Here is a 3,747-nt window from a genome sequence, read left to right on the forward strand (position 1 = left end):
TTAGGAGGAAGGCTTTTTTTTTTTCCCAAAGATATGCTGCACAACCATGTTCTTATCACACAGCTCTGTCTATACAGTGGGGCATATCTCTATAGAAACATCTAATTGTGACACTAGGAAACAGTTTTTAACTTAGATGTAAAATCAGTAATTTAGAATACGAATATGTTCTTATCCATAATCATTTTCTTCCAGAGGTTGTTTTAAAGGGAAAAAAAATCCATTCAACAAGTTTCATTTGACTTTTACTTATCGTTGAATACACATGAAATGTGCTTTCAATGCATAAAAATCACAGTGGATAGCAGCAAAGGACTCGGGGGAAATTAAGGAGAATTTGATCATTCACATTGTGATTAATCTGCACATTGATGAAAGATAGCTATTTCACACTTCTAAAAATAAACTTGATCAGTCTTTCCAACAAAACAAAACAAGAAAAAAAAGCCTCCCAAAATACACAAAACCCCCCAAAACAAACATAAAATCCAAATGCATTACTTTTCTTTTACACACAAAAATGAAATATTTTTATGGCAGCAAAAGATTTTGATAATAATGAAAGTCTGTAAACTGTAATTCAATCTCTTTTTGTTGTTGTTGTTCCCAAAGTGCAAGATGCAAGGTTCCCGTAAGCTTTCAGTAGTGCTTTTCCTGTAAATAATCCTTCATTTTGTTTGGCAAAGGCAGTTTTTGAATCAGGTCTATTCTGGTGTACTGACGTATTACAAAACGACACAGGTACTGTAAAGAGCGCACCTGCATGAACCGGGACACTGGATTTGTCAGTCTCACTGGGTATGTTGCAGATCCAGGCAGCCGGGATCTCGAATAGCAGAAAGCTCCATTTTCAGAGTCCCTGATTGAATGTTCGATTAAGTCCACTATAGACGTATGTCCCTCCACATCTGGCTGTTCATAAAAACTAAACCTACCATTGGAGTGTTCAATTCTAGTGTGAAGAGTTTTTCCATGGGAACGAAAACTCAAACTTAAAAGATAACGATCATCAGAACTATCTCGAACGAGAAACGAGCCATCAGGCACATTAGCTAATTTTCCCTCTGCCTCCCAGCGTGTAATGGGGCCCCAGTACCATCCTTGTTTTGCAAGTTTTTTCAGTTCTTCCGTGAGGCTCGTCACAACCATAGGACCGCTGTTCTGTACAGAGTCATAAACTCTTCCAACTCCTGGGGCAGTGTTAGGATCAAAATTCAAATGGCAGCGCATACTTTCAGCCACATGGGCATCTGTGCCATTTAATCCATTGAAGTTCCTTTGGATTTGATTATTCTGCATTGGAGGTAGCAAAGGTGAGAGTGGAGGGACATCGCTGTGATTAACTCTTGGGCTTTGCAACATGACTCCTGTGGTACCAATCAACAAACCATTCACCGTCTGGTCCACAAAGATATCCGGTGCAACGACTACATCCTGATCCACTTGGCTCTCATCTTCATGGAAAGCATTTCCCCCCACTTGAGAAGAAACAGTCGAAACTTCCATGGGTGAGGAACTATCCAGACAGTAACTACGTGATCCTTCCAAAGGATACATTCTCTCATCTAAAGGCACAGTATACTGAATGTAGTCCTGAGGCATTAATCCAATAACTACAGGCACATGTTCATCAATATGAAGATGCAAGTCCCCGTTCTGAGAGTCCGTATTTTTTAATGCATTGGTTTGTTCCTGGAACACATTTTCTGACTGCAAGTCGTGGAAGTCCTTTCGAACACCATTCAGGGCTGGGCTTGGATTAGAGGAATGGACCAAGGCCTTGACTTTCACTTCCATTTTGATGCAAGTCTCTTCTGAATTTGTAGGTCGAAGAGGCCACGGAGTTGGGCTGTAATGGTGATTACGGAGGGAAGTGGATCTCAGAGGTCTTTGAGCTCGCACATCTTTGAAGGTTATTGGAGCAGATGAGGAAGAAAATGTGTCATCATCTGCAGAGCTTACAGATGGTGTGCTGCCTTTGCCTTTCTGTTTTTGTTTTGCTGAAAGCCTCCTTTTTAACGTACCCATTAAACTTTCACTTTTTGATCTATTTTTGCCTCCTTTTTCATCTTCACTATTGACTTCACAGCTAGCCAAATCTTTACCATAGCAGCTGCCAAACAAGGAGTCATCTTTTCCAAATTCACTTAATGATGGCTGCTGAACCACTACAAAGTCACTTTCATCTTTACTTTTATTTAAGTTAAAGGACTTGCGAATTGTTTTGAGACTAATTTTCTTCATTATGACAAGTTACCAAATCTGGCTGATCAGCAGTGCTTGCGGTGATATAGCCCTAACACACGAAGAGCAGCTTCTGCTTCATTTATGTGTTTTATCCAGCCTCATTTAACTTCAAGAGCCATTTCCTGGAAACAAATAAAAAACAATTAAATTCACAAAAGAAATATTTCAAAAATTATCTATAAGGGTTTCCCCCTCTCCAAGCAAAACAGGAATTGCAGTACTTTGACAATGGGCATCACATACAAGTAAAGATAGGAAACTGACTTCAAAACAATCAGGCTGAAAAAATGAAGCTCCTACATCAGCCTTGGTGATTTCCGCAACTTCATTCTGCTTTCAGCATGGTACTTTTTTTAAAAATCCACACACCTAATATCACACTCACAAGCCACATATATTTAATGCATTTATATATAATTTTCAAACACATAAATACTCCTCTCTTTCCAAAGGTTGCTAAAAAATCCCCACACAAGCAACTACAGAAAACATTCTATTTAACAGAATTCTTACATGCAGGTTAAACTGATCGGTCCCAAAAACACGGTCTTATAAGGTTACACTTTCTCTACACAAGAAAGTTGAGTAATATTTAGGTTGCATATTTATAGGAAAACTAACTGTAGTGAAAAAATAGTTTCCTAAACATATATTAAGTAACATACATTTAGAAAAAGTCCCCTTCTGAACTTCTGTGAAAGAGATTTCTCATCTGTTTTAGGCACAGACGACCAAGTCACAAGCTCTTATTGCCTAAAATTATTAGAACTTTTCTTCCTCCAGTACTTCTCCCAAGACCTAGTGGACAGAGCTGCTCGAGTTCCAGTCAACTGCTCCCATCTGGCATCTTGCAGAATCAGGTACCCACTTTGATCATTCTGATTGGTTTTTTTCTTGATTGAGGTTTGACTGTGTTTTGGGGGGCTTGGTTTGTTTCATTTTAATTTTAGCTAGACCTTCCAAAGTAAACAGCTCTGCAAAGAGAAGGATAACACACGGCAAAGAGAAGAGGGAAGTTGCTACTCGCACAGAAGTAGGTACTACAATTAGCAGTAACTGTTATTCCACGTACCTCCAAATACGTGAGATGTTAGCAGCACAACCTGCAGCAGCAAGCCTGGCTCCAGGCTAAGCATGGCAAGCTGAAGGAGTCTAAGAATCTCTCAAGAAATCTTCCAGCCTTGGTGGACTGAGGGGAAAGTAAAACAGCCCTTATATATGCACTTCCCACTTTTCTCCCACAGTATCACAACACAAACAGAGAAAAACAGTGAAATGGACTGAAGTAAGTTTTATCAACTAAAGAAAATTGTTTTCTTAAATAAGCATTCAAAACCTGCAAAAAAGCATGGAAGGACAATGATTACAATAACCAAAAACAGTCCATTGCCTATTGCTGTTGCCCAGCTCAACTTCTGTAGTCCTCACGTACACAAAGGGTTAAGGATCATATCCAAAGCAAACTAAAAGGCAATCTATGGATTCTGAACTTCCTAACAG

General features: G+C 39.2%; 1 protein-coding gene across 1 annotated transcript; it reads right to left on the reverse strand.

The window, feature by feature from the left end:
• Positions 1–232: 232 nt before the first annotated feature.
• SOCS6 (suppressor of cytokine signaling 6) lies at positions 233–3,437 on the reverse strand. Its single transcript, XM_066328355.1, has 2 exons — positions 3,320–3,437; positions 233–2,369 (listed from the first exon to the last, which is right to left on the reverse strand). Exon 2 carries the CDS (start codon positions 2,242–2,244, stop codon positions 640–642), a length of 1,605 nt encoding a protein of 534 aa, XP_066184452.1. The 5' UTR covers positions 2,245–2,369; positions 3,320–3,437; the 3' UTR covers positions 233–639.
• Between the last annotated feature and the right edge of the window lie 310 nt (positions 3,438–3,747).

Source organism: Sylvia atricapilla, chromosome 1 (genome assembly GCF_009819655.1).
Source record: "Sylvia atricapilla isolate bSylAtr1 chromosome 1, bSylAtr1.pri, whole genome shotgun sequence".
NCBI classification, from domain to species: Eukaryota; Metazoa; Chordata; class Aves; order Passeriformes; family Sylviidae; genus Sylvia; species Sylvia atricapilla.

What these genes read in the sequence shown, in the direction of transcription:
- SOCS6 (XM_066328355.1), bottom strand. Translation starts at nt 2,244, where the DNA reads ATGAAGAAAATTAGTCTCAAAACAATTCGCAAGTCCTTTAACTTAAAT.